The 17309-nt window shown below is 41.8% G+C and overlaps 1 protein-coding gene across 1 annotated transcript in view; it reads left to right on the top strand.

Moving 5' to 3' along the window:
- Positions 1 to 17309, top strand: part of CAP2 (cyclase associated actin cytoskeleton regulatory protein 2) — a 138904-nt gene that overhangs the window by 91222 nt on the left and 30373 nt on the right. The window contains exons 5-7 of the mRNA XM_044259402.1: positions 9443 to 9586; positions 9916 to 10001; positions 12998 to 13103. Coding sequence (XP_044115337.1) covers positions 9443 to 9586; positions 9916 to 10001; positions 12998 to 13103 — 336 coding nt within the window. The remainder of the gene's footprint in view (positions 1 to 9442; positions 9587 to 9915; positions 10002 to 12997; positions 13104 to 17309) is intronic.

The raw sequence follows: 17309 nt of genomic DNA on the forward strand, positions 1-17309 counted from the left end.
CCTGGTCTCCCGGTCTACTGTCTCAAGCTTGTTGTGGATAACCATCTTAGGCTGTTGCTTTTCAACTTAGTGTGTTTTTCTGGTTTCTCTCTGCCATGATTTAGTATGTCATTGCCCATTGTTGACCCTCTACTTTCTTTCTGTATCTCAAATAATGCAGCTAATCCCACATCCCTGCCATGAACCCAGCCTTTTCGAGGAACCCATTTTGTCGAATCCGATCGAACAGGAGAGATACACTAGAGCTTCCTGGGTATCCCACGTTCGTTTTTCAGCCTGCACACCCACGCGTAAATGCAAAAGACGTGTTTTCTCTGGCTCAACTGATCTCTTTTTGCGCTACCAGTGAAAGAAAGACTACCTATCAGAACAGCTATAATGAAAACAATAAATCTCAACCTGAGGGAACAGTTAACAGTTTTTTGGTTGGTTGGTTGTTTTGTTTTGCTGTTGTTTCCCTCTCCTGACTCCCACTGTTGCAGCGGCATTCAGGATTTCTAAGGTATTATAAGGACACAAGCTGTTGTGGGTCATTGTGTAAACAGTGAGATTTCTACTGAACTCTGCTTTTCATATGGCGCAGCTCCTCTTCTGAGACATGTCAAAACTGAGAGCTTAGCGAAAACTATGGCCCGCATATCATGTCAGCAGAACTGTGCTCTTGTTCTGATGAATCAGTTGTAGGTTTTAAAGTGAAGACTCCTTCAGCTACTGCACACAGAAACTAGAGATGATGAGAGCTAAGGTTCACACGCGTGAACAGTGCCAAAGACAGAAACTCTAAGTGGGGATTGACAACGTATCTATCGCCCAGTGTCAGTGGCCCTGAAATCATAAATAAGGCTTTGAGTGTTAAAATATATCATTTAAAAATATATTGGCAACAACAGTGTAAACTCTTACTTGTATTATTATCTGAACAGTTAAAAAAAAAAATGACTTTGGAGAAAGCTCGTTAGCCAGGGGTTTGCTGAATGCTTTGGCAGGAAAAACTTTACATTAAAAATGCCCAATTTGGGGGCACATGGGTGGCTCAGTGGGTTAAGCCTCTGCCTTTGGCTCAGGTCATGATCTCAGGGTCCTGAGATCAAGCCCCACATTGGGCTCCCTGAGCAGGGAGCCTGCTTCCCCTTTTCTCTCTGCTGCCTCTCTGCCTGCTTGTGATCTCTCTCTCTCTCTCTCTGTCAAATAAATAAATAAAATCTTTTTTTTTAAATGCCCAATTTGGGGGCGCCTGGGTGGCTCAGTTGGTTAAGCATCTGCCTTGGGTTCAGGTCATGATCCCAGGGTCCTGGGATGGAGCTCTGCATCGGGCTCCCTGCTCCACAAGGAGTCTGCTTCTCCCTCTGTTTGTCACTGCCTCTGCTTGTGTCAGATAAGTAAATAAAATCTTTTTTTAAAATTCTAATTAAAAAATGCCCAATTTGTGGGAATGTAAATTGGTGCAGCCACTGAACAGTATGGAGGTTTCTCAAAAAATTAAAAATAGAATTACTATATGATCCAGCAATCCCACTTCTGGGTATTTTTCCAAAGGAAACGAAAACATTAATATGAAGAGAAAGCTGCACCCCCGTGTTCATTGCAGCATTATTTACAATAGTCAAGGCTTGGAAACGGCCTGAGTGTCAATCAGGACAGATGAGCAAATTGAAATCTGTATACAGTGGAGTATTATTCAGCCATAAACAGGAATGAAATTCTGACGTTTGTAACAACATGAATGGACCTTGAGCCCGTATGCTAAGTGAAATAAATCAGGGAGAGAGAAATACCAAATGATCTCACTTATATGTAGAATCAAAAAACAAAAACAAAACAGAACAAAAAAAAACCACACAAAACCGAAACATGAAGCTCATAGAGAAGACACACTGGGAGTTGCCAGTGGGGGAGGGGAGGAGGGGGGCAAAACCAGTGAAGGGGATTAAAAGATACAAACTTCCAGCTCTATTATAAGTAAGTCCTGAGAATGTAACAAACAGCATGGTGACTACAGTTAATAATACTGCATTGCATATTTGAATGTTGCTAGGAGAGTAATCTTAAAACCTCTCATCATAAGAAAAATATTTCATAACTATATATGGTGATGGTTATGAACCAGACTTGGGGCGATTTTTTAGCAATATACAGAAATATCACATCATTGTTACACACCTGAAACTAATATGATGTTTCACATCCATTATACCTCTGTTTAAAAAATGTGCAATTTGCAACCTCAAATGCCCTGTTCTACCTTTATGAGAAAAATAGAAAGTTTGACATCAAGCTTCAGTGCCTTCCCTGGGGTTCAGTCTAAGTAGTTTGTCCCGGGCTCCAGAACTCTGTATTTGCAGCTGTTCCCCAGCAAATGTCAGTAAAGGAATAGCATAGTGATGATCCTGGACCCTGATGCAATATTTTTTTAAAGATTTTATTTATTTATTTATTTATTTATTTGAGAGAGAGAAAGGGAGAGAGAGAGCAGGGACACGGGGAGAGGGAGAAGCAGATTTCCCGGTGAGCAAGGAGCCCAACATGGGTCTCGATCCCAGAACCCTGGGATCATGACCTGAGCCGAAGGCAGTTGCTTAACGAACTCAGCCATCCAGGCTCCCTGCTATGCAATATTAAATTATGTTTCATATACATGGATGCCTTTCTTTTAGCCTCTATGCTATTATGTATGTCTGAAATTGTTTGCTTTTAAAAAAAACTACTGAAAAAGAAAGTGCTGATGAGTATAATGGATGTTGAAAGATTCGCATTAAAAATTTAAGTAGGAGTTTTCAAACGTTGGAAGCTTCTCTCTTAGGTATCAGAACAATGCAACTCTCCGAAACAGTTCATTCCCCCAAGGAGACCAAGTCTTTATGGCTTTACTCTTTAAAAATGATTTTTAAGAAATACAAGCAAAAAAGCCTTTGGGATTCTTAGGTATATTTTTAAAGAGAGTTTAGCAAACCCTAAAATGAGATATACGCGTGGAATGTAAATCCTTATGAGCATATAAAAATATTTTCTAAGGAATATAATGCAGTATATTCCATTATAGTGCAATATAATGACAAATGACAATAATATAATGACAGCTAACATGGCATCGGGTACATTTGCAGGCTTCATGAGTTTTGTTTATTGAGGTTCACTCCTGTGACAGTTTTGCAGATGTTTTAAATGGACAAGTTGTCCTAAATGTAGAGACATTTCTAAAGTCTTTCCATGAGGTATATTCTTGAACCTCCAAAGTGTTCCTGGACAGTGGGAAACTTTTATGTAAGAGAAACATGAAAGGAAATGTCTGTAATTGCACCAAAGCAGATTAGGCCGAATTGATGATTCTGAGAAAAAAATACTTGCTCCTAACTTAAAATGGTGAAAACAATCACTTCATTTATTAGCACGTCCCAAATAAATATATTTTTAGAAGCAAATACTGTTCCTGGTTTGGTTAACTTTTGCCTGTTCTTCATCTGCATAATTCATTCTGGTAATTTCTGATAATGTTTTCCTGAAGCTGCTTTTCTCCTAGGAAGGAAGAGGCTAAATACTTTCTGATGTGTGTAAATTTAATAGTCCCTATTTTTTTAAAAAAAGATTTCATTTATTTATTTGACAGAGATCACAAGCAGGCAAAGAGGCAGGCAGAGAGAGAGGGAGAAGCAGGCTCCCTGCTGAGCAGAGAGCCCGATGCGGGACTTGATCTCAGAGCCTGAGATCATGACCTGAGCTGAAGGCAGAGGCTTAACCCACTGAGCCACCCAGGCGCCCCCAATTTAATAGTCCCTATTAAAATTTTTTTCTATCACTGAAGGTACAAAAGTGGACAATGTGTTTTAAAATGTTTCCCTTCATCACAGAAGAAATGCATGTATGGATTGAAAAATGTAGAATATATGAATAAGCCAATAAAATTTGATTAAAAAATCTTTGTTACCTCTTTGATATATATCTTTCCATAAATATCTTCTAGGCTATAATTCATCCACATGTAGAACGAGCTGATAAAACTTTGCACAAGAACACATTAGCCAGTAATAATGATTGATAATTGACAGTATGGTTGGCTAAGAATTACTGTTTGGTGTGAGTTTTCTTGAATTTTAAATGTAAGTGGGATTCGAGTTATTTAAGATCCAATTTTTTCTTTGATGCTGTTGAGTTTGCCTGAGTCATAACAGTAATGCTTTTATAGTATTTACATTTAAAACATTCTTTCTAAAATTACAGAGTTCTCACAGTACTTGCCAAGAATATATATTAATGGGATTTTATTTGTTTTAATGCTTGCTTGTTTTAATTGAACTGCTCGAATTCAAGGACTCTTGTTTATGTTCTTAATAACCAGTGTTTTTAAAGTAAATTATTCTTATTTTTGAAGAAATCTCTAATAAGCATATCCACCAGGAAAAAATAAACATTTAGCATGCTTTTTTTCATGTGGTGGAATTAATTATGTTTATTGTCACTTACGTTTTCCCATCTGGTTTTTTCCCCCCAGTGTTTCACAAACAGCATCTCTATGTTTTATAATCCAAAAAAAAATTATTTAAAAAGAAGTAACGATGGATGGATCCATTCTCTACCTGATGTAGAACCACATAAAAACCCTGGATTCCAGAAACAGGCTTATTTCCTTTCACTCAGTGACACTTCTTTGAGGTCAAAGTCCCAGAGTTTACTCCATCCCTTACAAAACAGCATGTGTGGAAATTTGGTTTTCCTTTTTGGGTAAAGTTTCTCCAGCGCTTGCTGATAAAGCTCTTTAATTTTACTTTCTGCAAAACAATTATTTCTGGAGCTAAACTGAGATGAAGCAGATAATGGGTCTCAATTCTTCAACCTTAACCCACTGAGCCACCCAGGCGCCCTCAATTCTTTAACCTTAAAGCAGACACTAGGGTCATAAAGACATTGAATCTTGAAATGTTCTCTCATTCTGTGGAAGCCCAGAGAACCAAGGGGAAGGACAGGCAAGACTTTCCACTTACTCTTCCTTTGAGTCTTGCAAAATGGTTTCCTTTCTTTCCGAGGTCCTCCTTGCAGCGCAGTAACTGCTAGATGTTTCTGAGGGGCCATCGCCAGGACGTCCATTTAAAAAAAAATAAAACAAAACCAGGACGCCTGGTAAATGTATCTCCTCCTGTGATTGGAAAGCCCTTTTGCAGTGCTGATTGACATCTGTCTTTCAACCTGTATCTATCAAGTGTGCCTGATACAGGCTCACTCCCCAAACAGGTGGAAATACCTCTAATTAATCTCCTCTCCTGTTTGCATTTCCTCTGACATCCCCACATGATCAGCCTTGACAGAAATCTACACCATCACCCGAATATTCTCTCTGTGTTTGATTCCAGCTGTGAAAGTTCAGGATGAGCTGGAGAATGTAAGCCTAGTTCGAAGTAGGGGAGAAATCTACTGGCACAGAATTAAAGCTATACTGTTTATCGAGGTTGTGCAAATAGCCGTCGTACTTAGATCTCTGAGCCTGGCTTTTTTCCTTTTCTTTTCTTTCTTTCTTTCTTTTTTGTTTTCTTTCTTTTTAATGAGGACAGTTCTTAGAGCAATTCCCAAACTAAGGCACAAGAAAACTTTCTCAGTCTTTATGATGCTTTCATCAGCTAAGCAATATAAAATATCTTCCAGAATACCCTGTCTCCTCAGACCTTAGAGTTTGTTCTTAGGAAGTTGAAGATAAACGAAGATGGCCTTAATAAATCTATCTAACATTGTAAATACAGTGTTTCTGGTTATTTTTCCCCTTGAGGCAATAAGCCAGTTATCACCAATGATTCAGATATTCTGGCCTTTCTCAAAATTGTCACTGCAGCAAGAATATCATAACTTAGCCAACTGTTAGACAAAATCAGAATAATGCTTTTTAATAGTTATGCCATAAATAAAAATCAGCTGCCTTCTGGAAGTACCTATAACACACCTTCAAACGGGTATTGAATTTGGACTAAAAAGGAGCCCTTGAAGAGGGAAATGTTTCCCTTCTCAAAGTGGATTTCCAGGGGCACCTGCCTGGCTCACTCTATAGAGTGTGCAGCTGTTGATCTTGAAGTTGTGAGTTGGAGCCCCACGTTGGGGGTAGTGTGTACTTAATTTTTAAAATGTTGTAATAAATCAATAAAAAGTGAAATTCCAAGGAGAGCTTTCAAACCTGACTTTTGGCAGCCATTAAGAAGCAAACAGGGAAGAGTTGTGTTTGGGCAGGGAATGTTTGGGAGGGGGTTGTTTCATGGAGAGGTTTGTTTGCTGTTGAGGGTTCAGAGTACCTGTTCTCCTCTCCTGTAGAGCCGTTATCCCCTTACACTAGTTTGCTAGAACTGCCAGAATGAAGTACCACAGACTGGGTGGCTTAAACAATAGAAATTTACTTTCTCCCACTTCTGGAAGCTGGAAGTGGGAAATCAAGATGGCGGTTGATTTCTTCTAAAGCTTCTCTCCTCAGCTTATGGAAGGGGGGCATCTCCCTGTGTCTTCTCATCATCTTCCCTCATCCACGTCTATGTCCTTTTGGGTTAGGGTCCACCCTAGTGACCTCATTTTAACCTAATTAACTCTTTTAAGACCTCACCTCCAGGAGTGCCTGGATGGCTCAGTGCATTAAGCCTCTGCCTTCTGCTCAGGTTATGATCTCAGGGTTCTGGGATCGAGCCCTGCATCAGGCTCTCTGCTCAGCGTGTAGCCTGCTCCCCCACCCCTCTGCCTGCCTCTCTGCCTGCTTGTGATCTCTCTGTCAAATAAATAAATAAAATCTTAAAAAACAAAAACAAAAACAAAAACAAAAAAAAAAACCTTACCTCCAAATGCAGACATGTCCTGAAGTACCAGGGTTAGGACTTAAACATCTGGATTTGTGAAGGACACAGTTCAGCCACTAACAACTCTGAGTCAGGGTCTCCCTGCCAGATCTATAAAATCTTTTCTTTTGAATGGTTCTAAGGGTAAGCAAGAAAGCAGAAAGGTATTCTTGAATTTTCCACAAGACCTGGCTAGCTTCTACTGCAACCTTTTTTGTTTTTCTTCTCCTCCAACATGGATAAATGTAAAAAGTACATATCCCAGCTAGGAAATCTCTCTCCCTGTGTTTGCATATAAGTGATAGGAAGGAGCTGGTCAGTGAATCTGGTCAGTCAGAGGCTTCACTGGCAGATACCCAGGATCACCCCCCACCTCGTTTGCTGAACACCCAACATACCTAACTCTGTACCAGGTGCTGACGTGTCCTCTCATTTACTTCTAACAGTCTTGTGAAGTAGGGACCATTCCCAAGACTATTTTGCAGAGGAGATCATGGAATCACATGTGTGGAAAGGCCTAATACCCTGGCCAGGAAGGACTTGAACCCCACTGGTCTCATTCCAGACCTGAGCCCTTAATATCTTCACAATACCTTTCCTTAGTCTTGCTGGCAGAGAAGAAACTTGTGTTTGGGGAGCGAACCGTATTTTTCTGAGCACCCAATGCAGAGAATTTTCTCGGGGCTTCTTAGAAGGCCTGGGTTCCAGCTTCAGCTCAGCCAACGCTTGCTAGCTAATCTTGTCTCCTAGTTATGTGAGATCAGGGAATTGGATTCGATCCATGCTTATGAAACTTTCAGACTGAAATTCATAACGAGAAATACATTGTACTGTGTGGTTCAGTACACACATGCACACACACCAGTACACGCACACACACACGGCCACATACCTATGCAAACAGACCAGTACACACGCATACATGTGTGGGCCGTGTAACTGAAACAAATGTTCACGAATCACGCACCCACGTGAAATACATGTGAACGACCCTCTGGTCGTTTCTTTTCTCTTTCAGTTACTTTTGGAAACACTGATGGTGACCTACTCGAATGGGTCGGTCAAAAGCTAAACTAGATGACCCGGTTTGGACTTCCATAATCCTAAAACCCTGTTAGCCTAAGTGGATATTTCTTGGGAGCCTCTCTTATCTTGAATGCACAGACATTATTTGAGTGTTACCTATTAGAGAGAGGACAGCCCTTTTGCCTCCAGTCTGAGCGAATTGCATAATAGTAATAATAATCATATCCACTTATTGTGTACCTCCCATGTGCCAGAAGCTTAAAATGCTGTATCTCCTGTAGCTATGGGCTATAGGTATTACTATCTCTGACTTACAGATGAGGAGACCAAGACTCAGATTAAGGAATTTGATCAAGGTCGCTTGGGTAGTAAGTGGAAGAGCTGAGATTTGAACTGATGTCATTCTAATTCCAAAGCCCTTACATGCATTTCTTATAGGGGAAGGGATAAAGAAGGAAAGTGAGGTCTGGAAACGGCTGTGGCTGAAAGCGATTTCTTCCCTAATGGTCTGTCCCTGGCAGAAAAAACTGTCTTTGGGGTCCTAAGCCACCACCATAGCAGTGATTAAAATCTGCACCTGGGGAACGTTTCCCAGCACCGTCCCCCCCCACGCCCCCCCACACCCTAGGCCACCTCCAGACCAGTTAAGTCACAGTCTCGGGGGGTGGGACCCAGGCCTCTGTTTTTCAAAGCTCTCAGGTAATTTCAGTGTGTGGCCGAGGTTGAAAACCTTTGCTGTAAATTCTCAGTTAAAGACAGGAAGGAGTTTTAAGGACTTTTCCACTTTTCTTCCTGCAAACGAGATTTAGTGAAATATTGCCAGAACGTCTTCAGTGACTTTTACGAAGCTGAAGTACAGACCGTTTCTAGTTCTTTGGAGCACATTAAAAAACAATTGTATATATATATATATATTTGCTAGAAGGATGGATGGGGAGGTGTTCCAGTCACCTCTTTACCTCAGCTCACATAATTTTGAAAATTGTTTTTTATATGACTAAGGAAGTTAGTTTTTGAATTAATTAATCAGAAGCCAGAGTAACCAGTGGTCATTGGCCAAGTTCATGGGGCACAACGTAGAAAGCCAAACCAGACCCAGATAACAGTAAATATAAGCAAATCCATTTTCTTGAAAAGAACCTCATGGAAGATTTCCAGCTTCTCACATGGATTACAGGAACTGTGGTCCAACCGAGGACGTTCCCTCACATCGGTGCCCCCAGGAACGAGAACACACCTTTTGACTAACCTCTCACCCAGCCTGGTTTTCGACCAGTGTCATTCCAGCATGTGATCTGTGCATTTCATTTGGAAATAGGACTGACCATGCTCCGTGTCCCTGTGGTCCCTTCCGGATTCTCTAAAACAGGGGCTGTCTCATAGGGCTGGGTTTCGTCCATGTCTCCAGAGGACAGTTGTAATAATCTTAAAAATATGCACCATTTTCGTACTTCTGAGAATGAAAATACAGTATTCCCCCTAACAACAACAACAGCCCATCCTATTCTGTAAGCCCCTGACAGATAGATGACAGGTCCCAAGCACTCCTGCTGAGGCCATGCTGGGTAGATGCCCGAGCTTCTGTTCTGCCCTTAGTCACAGTGCTCAATGTTTGCTTGCAGAAGGACGTAGCTGCGCTTCTGAAACCGATATCCGAAAAGATTCAGGAAATCCAGGCTTTCCGAGAGAGAAACCGGGGGAGTAAAATGTTCAATCATCTTTCAGCCGTCAGCGAAAGCATCCCTGCCCTCGGCTGGATAGCTGTGGTGAGTCCTGTCCCCGTGGAATGGCACCCCATTCCAAAGTGCAGTGTTTCAGAGATCTCCTAGCTACCTTCGGGCTCCTTCTGTCTGTTACACTGCAGGGAATTCCTCTCAGGGTGAATGCCCCAGACCTTTCTTACCATGTTACAGTTCAGGACTTTGTGTTCTGAGATGTGGAAATGTCTCACCCCCCACCCCTTTACAGAGCAAAATGTTTGCCTCCTGACTTTCACTTAATATTTCCATGGCTTTTCTTCATCTTGAAGGCATGTTCTTTCTTATCCTATTTTTCTTTTTCCTTCTATGCTTGGGTGATGGTCCTGTTCTCTCAGTCCCCTAAGCCTGGTCCTTATGTCAAGGAGATGAATGACGCCGCCACCTTTTACACTAACAGGGTCCTAAAGGACTACAAACACAGGTACGTACCTTCCTTTACTAGCCAAATTCTCAGGTGCTTGCTTTTCAGACATTTGTCCCAAAGCTTCACGTAGTTCACCCCTGATTCCTTTCAAAGGTGAGTTTATGGTAAATGTTAAGGAAATATTCCATCTTTGGCCAAAGCCAAGTGGGAAGTGAGATCCGTTATCCAGATAATGTATGTGCGTTAGAAAGTCTGGCTCAGTTCTCTTGTGATGATAAACTCCCTACTTGAGTCCGTGTCGCCCCATGTGTGTTTCCGCAACAGCCACAGAGCTCTGTGATGGCTCGGGAGGGACCCGCCCTAAAGGGTCACAACTCTTTATGCTGCCCAAGACAGGGTTGGTGAGTGCAGAGAGAAGAAAGGAGACATCAGGAAATGAAGTGTAAATGAGCAGCAGAAAGGAGATGTGACAATTAACCAGGCCACTGGAAAGGGGACCAGCGAGTGCGTTAAAACGAAATACAATTGGGGTGGACAGAGAGACGTCTATAAAAAAAAGCAGTGCAGATGAGTCCAAACCAAGCTGGAGAACCAGCTTAAAAAGACATCACATTCTACAGTACGAATAATAGATCCTAGAGACACTTAAACTGGTATTGGAATGGAAAATGGGATCAAGTAGCGACCTATGCTGTGTCTCTCAATTACTCAGGGGACGTCATAGGATTTCTTCCCCTCTCCTACTTAATGTCATGGCTGGCCCTGTGAACACCTAGCTAAATGTGATGTGGCTGATGGCTAGTCACTCTGGGCAGGAATGGGACAAAAATAAAAGCAATAAAGTTTCATCCCCTGGGCACCGGGCTCAAGAGTGGATTCCCCTTTGAGTCCTTGGTGGTAGAAGCGGCAGTGCTCCTCGTCCAGCAAATGCATGGGCTCCTGCTTCTCACTCGCTGGCCCAGGTTGAAGGAAACTTGAGGGCCAGGTCATTAACCAATATTACATATTCAAAATTTTGCGTAACTATTTCTCTTTTAGGTTATTTTTTTTTAAGATTTTATTTATTTATTTGACAGAGATCACAAGTAGGCAGAGAGGCAGACAGAGAGAGATGAGGGGAAGCAGGCTCCCCGCTGAGCAGAGAGCCCGATGCGGGATTCGATCCCAGGACCCTGAGATCATGACCTGAGCCGAAGGCAGAGGCTTAACCCACTGAGCCACCCAGGCGCCCCTAGGTTATGTTTTATTTTAATAAACACAGAGTAGATGTGAAAGAATATTTGTAAAATATACAAAAGATACCGCTGAAATGCAAAAAAGACTTCTATGCCCACCACTCAGTTTAAGAAATATGTACCGATATTTTTTACTGCAAAAAGCAGACACACTCAGCAGTTCTACTCCCAGGTGTATTTCCAAAAGAAATGAAACATGTTCGGGGCGCCTGGGTGGCTCAGTGGGTTAAGCCGCTGCCTTCGGCTCAGGTCATGATCTCAGGTCCTGGGATCGAGCCCCGCATCGGGCTCTCTGCTCAGCAGGGAGCCTGCTTCCCCCTCTCTCTGCCTGCCTCTCCATCTACTTGTGATTTCTCTCTGTCAAATAAATAAATAAAATCTTTTAAAAAAAACAAAAAAACAAAAAAAAAACATGTTTACACAAAACCTTGGACACAAGTGTTCGTAGCAGCTTTATTTATGATAGCCAAAAAGTGGAAACAATCCAAGTGTTAGTCAATGGCAACAGATAGATAAAATGTATAGCCATAAAATGGTATGTTATTCAGTCATTAAGAAAATGAAGTATTGATACAAGAGCAACATGGATATACCTTAAAATATCCTAAGTGAAAGAAGTCAAATGCAAAAAAAAAAAAAAAAAACCAACACCAAAAAACCACATATTGAATGATTTCATTTATACGAAATTCCAGAACAGGCGAATCTAGAGAGACAGAAAGTAGCTTAGCACCTCTCTGGGGCTGGGAAAGTTTGGGGAAAATGTGGAGTAACAGTTGATGGATATGAGATTTCTTTTTTGAGGTGATGTAATGTTGTAAAATTGACCGGTGATGGTTGCATGACTCTGTTGACCTAATCTATTGGATTATACACTTTAAATGGGTAAATTATATGGGACTTGAATTATATCTCAATAAAGCTATTATTAAAGCAAACAAACAAACAAACAAACAACAACAACAACAAAAAACACAGCCACAATGCTGAGCTCCCCTCCTAGAGTTCAGTCATTCTGTGTTTGGGAAACACGTGTTTGAGCGATTGTGCCCAGCCCTACAACTCCATGTTGAATTAGGGACTGGGTGTTCCCTGTTTGTAGGAAACCTTCTCCTTGCAACAGCACCCTCCTTACCGCTCTAAAATACTCTAATTTCATGACTCTCTTGGCCAAATAATTCAGTCAGATTATTAGAAAACCAGGGGTGCATGGGCGGCTCAGTGGGTTAAAGCCTCTGCCTTCGGCTCAGGTCATGATCCCAGAGTCCTGAGATCGAGCCCCGCATCGGGCTCTCTGCTCAGCAAGGAGCCTGCTTCCTCCTCTCTCTCTCTGCCTGCCTCTCTGCCTACTTGTGATCTCTGTCAAATAAATTAATAAACAAATCTTTAAAAAAAAAGAAAGAAAGAAAACCAGCCAAGGGACTTTTTTTTTTCCAATGCCATTCTCCTTTCTCAAAGCACTTTGCTTTTCATTTTGCATCAGAAACAGTACAAAAGGAAGTGGCCTCCCTCCATATTCATCTCCCTGTGAGAGATCACGTGAGGACGCATGGCCTGAATTGCCGGGTCCGCTCCCAGTGGTCCTCTCTGCCCCATGCCTGGAGCTCGGGGAGGACACTTGGCTCATCTCAGGAGAGACCTGGGTCACCGGCCTGTCGGGTCCTTTTTAGAATTGGTTCACGGGGACTGAACCGGAAGGACTATTGGCCCAGCATCCTCCAGGGTCTTAGTTACTGGATTACCATGTTCCCACCAATCTTGTTTAAATTTTATTTTCTATCCTAACTCTACTCTTTTCCACCCTCTTTTACAACAAAGTGATTTGCGCCACGTGGACTGGGTGAAGTCATATTTGAGCATTTGGAGCGAGCTGCAAGCGTACATCAAGGAACACCACACCACCGGCCTTACTTGGAGCAAAACCGTAAGTGCCACACCTTCTGCTGCCCAGGGAAAGAAACTCTGTAGAAATATTCATTCCTGGTAGCCTGGAAATGTCACACCTTAGAATTGACCTCAAGGAAAGCGTAAGATAGAATAGGTATGTGGAAACTGTGCAAGTGTCATTTGTCATGGAACAATCTGGAGATTGCCTACAGGACAGCAGAAAGAAGGTGGTTATGCTGTCCATGGTAAGAACCCAATATTCTTCAGCCGTTGAAGGTAACATATAGGACAGGCACCTGGCTGGCTCATTCGGTAGAATCAGTAGACTCTCGATCTTGGGCTCATGAGCTTAAGCTCTGTGTTGGGTGTGGAGATTACTTAAGTAAATAAACATTTAAAATCTAATATGTATGATGTCTATATGGGAAATGATTGACCAGCCAGTGTGATAGAATGCAGAAGGGTTTGAGCACTAAGATGGATGTATATTAAGAAACTGTGATAAACATTAAAGGAAACAGGAAGGTTTTGAAAAAGGTTTGAAAATTTTTAAGGAGATAGAATAACTAATAAAAATGTCTTTTTATATGTTTTAAATTTCTCTTTTGGCGTTCAAGATTTTTTTAATAATATTTTTGAATATTACTTGGGCAGTCCTGGTGCTTTGAGTAGTATCTGGGTCACAAAATAAAGTCCCAGCCTTTGAGATGTTGCCCATGACCTTGGCCCTGCCCTCATCTTCAGCCTCGTCTGTCCTCTCTTCCCGCCTCTAACTGCTTCCCAGCACTGCCAGACAATTATGGAACCCTGAATACACGCAGATCAAATCAGATTGTTATCGTTTCAAAGTCTGCAGATCTCAGATGGTTTAGCCCTTTTTGCAATGTCCCAAACATATGTCGTGCTGTATGACCTTCCTGGGAATGGATGCTTCTCCTCTGTGCTTCCTTCGTATCTTGAGTATAGCTCAGCCATAGCCGTGAGCTCATACGGTTGTCGTTTGTATGCGTGTGTTTTGGAGGCTCTCCCACTCGGTTGGAAACTCATCTCTGTCTCCAGCCCCTAACATAGTACCTGGCACAGAGCAAGTACTCAGTATATGGTTTGAAATGGTTTGAGGGGCGCCTGGGTGGCGCAGTCAGTTAAGCATCTCACTCTTGATTTCAGCTCAGGTCATGATCTCAGGGTCGAGATCGAGCCCCACATGGGGCTCCACACGCAGGGCAGTCTGCTTGTGATTCTCTCTCTCTCCTCTCCATCCCCCCCTCCCCCGCCCTCAGGTGCACACGCATTCTCTCTCCCTTTAAAATAAATAAATAAAATAAATATAATCTTTAAAAATTTTGGAAGTCGGGGACTCTTAGACTCTTCCTTGTCCTTTTAAGTGTCTGCACTTGTTGTAGAAAGCCTTCCCATGGAAACTTCCTTCCGTTAGAAATGAATGTTACCTTTAAATGGTCAAAGTGGATGGTCCGACTGGAGTTAATATTGAGAAAACAAAGTGGCAAACTTGTGAATTCCCTTCAGGGGTAGGGCTCTCGTTCTCCCAGTGGTCGTGGTCTAGGTCCTAACTCTCATCTGGAATGTTGATGTCTGTGAGGTTGGCTTAATACCAATACCAAGTCTGTGACTTTTCAAAGGAGCATGGGACTTCTGCCTTTGCTCCCCAACACTTGTACAAACATTAACACTGACCTCCGTAGACTAATACTTCCTCTTATTTTCTACTCTGTTTTCTCCATAAGCAAAAATGCACAGTTGCAAAGTACAACTAAATTGATTATTTTTCATCTGCCTATGATATTATGATTTTTTTAAAGATTCCACTTATTTGACAGAGATCACAAGCAGGCAGAGAGGCAGGCAGAGAGAGAGGAGGAAGCAGGCTCCCTGCTGAGCAGAGAGCTCGATGCGAGGCTCGATCCCAGGACCCTGAGATCATGACCTGAGCCAAAGGCAGAGGCTTTAACCCACTTGAGCCACCCAGGTGCCCCAGATATTATGATTTTTGAGAAGAGTTCATAAACACTTTTAAGTGTTTTAATATGGAAAAGTATAATGGGGATGCAGGTGTGTGTTTGGGTGGATGGATTAGAATTATTTTTCTTACACTTCCAATGAGATACTGTCTTGTTACAGATCAGTTTGTCATAAAGGGGAATTGTCGTGTGGTTGCCGTGGAAATAGGTCATCACTAGAGAGTAGTAAACTAAACAGCGAGAGTCCTTGGATGTCTTCTCATTATACTCATAGTAAATAAATGGAAAAGGAAAGAGAACCCACTTGTGGGAAATAGTCATGTTGACAAAAGCTAGGCAATTAATTTTCTTTTTTTTTTTGGCAATTAATTTTCTAATGGCACCCATAGAAAAGAAAATTACTTTTAAATGGTTTCAGTACCTTTTACCACACTGTACAAAGCTGAGTAATGGTGTTTTGAATATATAAGATAAGAATCAAATATTAGGGGCACCTGGGGGTCAGTCGATTGAACGTCTGACTCTTGATTTCTGCTCTTATCATGATCTCAGGGTCATGAGCTTGAGCCCCATTTCGGCTCCATGCTGAACACGGGGCCTGCTTAAGATTCTCCCTCTCTCCTTCTGCTCCTGCCCCCTCTAAAAAGAAAATCAAATATTAGTTATTGAAAAATAAGCATCGATGCTTTCCTTTATTCTACAGTGAATACTTACGTTTTTACTATTTTCATTAGAAATATAAGCCTTGTAACAATAGCTTTCAAATTTTTAAAGGCAACTAACAGTGAGAAATACAGTTCATTACTACATACACACCAGACACAACCAATTCACAACACTAAAACAGGTTTTACAGAACACTTCTGTCTCTTAACATGTGAAATGTATTCAAATATTTTTTTTCTATTTCATTTCGTTTCTTACAAAATTCTGGCTGAGACCCACTGAACCGATTTCATGACCTGACACATGGTATATTTTTAAAAACATGTTATAAAACATAAATGGCATATTTATACATGTGTGTATATATTTTACATAAAATATAATCCTTGGAGCAGGCATTGGGTGGCGTGGATTGCCATAAGAGTAGTGGCAGCTATTATGTATGGAGCACATGTTATGCTAATGGGAGAATATGATTTAAAATGGTAATTGTGGGCGCCTGGGTGGCTCAGTGGCTTAAGCCACTGCCTTCGGCTCAGGTCATGATCTCAGGGTCCTGGGATCGAGTCCCGCATCGGGCTCTCTGCTCAGCAGGGAGCCTGCTTCCTCCTCTCTCTCTCTGCCTGCCTCTCTGCCTACTTGTGATCTCTCTCTGTCAAATAAATAAATAAAATCTTTAAAAATAAAATAAAATAAAATGGTAATTGTAAAAATATAAAATAAAATAGTAATTGTAGGGGCACCTAGGTAGCTCAGTCAGCTAAGCGTCCAACTCTTAATTTTGGCTCAGGCTGTGATCTCAAGGTGGTGGGATTGAGCCCCGTGTCGGGCTCTGAGCTGGGCACGGAGCCTGCTTAATTAAGGTTCTCTCTCTCCTCTGCCCTTCTCCCCCCGTGCTCCTGTGTGTGCACACAGGTGCTCTCTCTTTCTCTCCCTCATAAATAAATAAATAAATAAAATAGTAATTGTTATAAACCAGAGCACCTGCTTCACTTCTTTAATGGGAAGGTTGTGGCCAGATATTAAAAGTGGAGAAGGATTACAGTAAGAAAGTGTTGGTTCAGAGAACATCCTATATGTAAAATCTTTTTTTTTAAATAAATACTTTATTTATTTATTTGACCGAAAGAGACAGTGAGAGAGGGAACACAAGCGGGGGAGTGGGAGAGGGAGAAGCAGGCTCCCTGCAGAGCAGGGCGCCCATACGGGACTCTGGGATCATGACCTGAACCAAAGGCAGACACTTAATGACTAAACCATCCAGGTGCCCCTGCAAAATACTTTAACAAGCTTTAAGACATACATATAGAAATACATTTCCTAATATGTTAGTCCTCTTCTTCTAAGGTTTGGGGTTAAAAAAAAAAAAAAAACACATGTATTACAAAGTATATTATAAAAATCAAAGATTTTGGGATGCCCGGGGGCTCAGTCAGTTAAACATCCACCTTCAGCTCAAGTCATGATCTCTGGGTCCTGGGATCAAAGCCACATTGGGCTCCGTGCTCCACGGGGAGCCTGCTTCTCCCTCCCCCTCACCTCCTCCCCCTGCTTGTGCTGTCTCTCTCTCTCTCTTTCTGACAGACAAATAAAATCTT

This window comes from Neovison vison, chromosome 1 (assembly GCF_020171115.1).
Source record: "Neovison vison isolate M4711 chromosome 1, ASM_NN_V1, whole genome shotgun sequence".
In the NCBI taxonomy this organism is placed as follows: domain Eukaryota; kingdom Metazoa; phylum Chordata; class Mammalia; order Carnivora; family Mustelidae; genus Neogale; species Neogale vison.